The 919-nt window shown below is 50.2% G+C and overlaps 1 protein-coding gene across 1 annotated transcript in view; it reads left to right on the plus strand.

Moving 5' to 3' along the window:
- LOC107307295 (myc-associated zinc finger protein-like) overlaps positions 1–919 on the plus strand; it is a 15,921-nt gene that overhangs the window by 3,155 nt on the left and 11,847 nt on the right. The window contains exon 3 of the mRNA XM_032441754.1: positions 710–773. Within this exon, the coding sequence (XP_032297645.1) occupies positions 710–773 (64 nt within the window). The remainder of the gene's footprint in view (positions 1–709; positions 774–919) is intronic.

Below are 919 nucleotides of genomic sequence, written 5' to 3' on the forward strand. Positions count from 1 at the left end.
TCAGGTCATTTCTGCCCCATATCCCCCTTTTTAGCCCCATTTTGGCCCCAAATCTGCCCTTTTTTGCCCCATTTCAGGTCATTTCTACCCCATAACCCCCTTTTGAGCCCCATTTTGGCCCCAAATCTGCCCTTTTTTGCCCCAATTTGGATCATTTCTGCCCCCAAACCCCCTTTTTAGCCCCATTTTGGCCCCAAAAATGCCCATTTTTGCCCCAAATCTGCCCTTTTTTACCCCATTTCAGGTCATTTCTGCCCCATTTCCCCCTTTTGAACCCCATTTGGCCCTAAATCTGCCCTTTTTTGCCCCAAATCTGCCCCTTTTTGCCCCATTTCAGGTCATTTCTGCCCCATAACCCCCTGTTAACCCCCATTTTGGCCCCAAATCTGCCCTTTTTTGCCCCAAATCTGCCATTTTATGCCCCATTTCAGGTCATTTCTGCCCCATAACCCCCATTAAGTCTCTTTTTTGCCCCAAATCTGCCCTTTTTTACCCCATTTCAGGTCATTTTTTCCTCATAACCCCTTTTTAGCCCCATTTTGGCCCCAAATCTGCCCTTTTTGGCCCCAAATCTGCCCTTTTTGGCCCCATTTCAGGTCATTTGTGCCCCATAACCCCCTTTATTCTCTATGACCCCCCAATTCCTGCCCCACTTTACCCAATTTTTGCCTTTTTTAACCCAATTTCTCTCCCCCCCCCCCCCTTAAAGGCCGGATCATCTCAACAGCCACGTGCGCCAGGTGCACTCCACTGAGCGGCCATTCAAGTGCCAGGTACGTCTGACCCATAGCTGCCCCATAGAGACCCATAGAGACCCCATAGAGACCCATAGAGACCCATAGAGACCCCATAGAGACCCATAGAGACCCCATAGAGACCCATAGAGACCCCATAGCTGCCCCATAGAGCCCCCATAGAG

Source organism: Coturnix japonica, unplaced genomic scaffold (genome assembly GCF_001577835.2).
Source record: "Coturnix japonica isolate 7356 unplaced genomic scaffold, Coturnix japonica 2.1 chrUnrandom535, whole genome shotgun sequence".
Classification (NCBI taxonomy): Eukaryota; Metazoa; Chordata; class Aves; order Galliformes; family Phasianidae; genus Coturnix; species Coturnix japonica.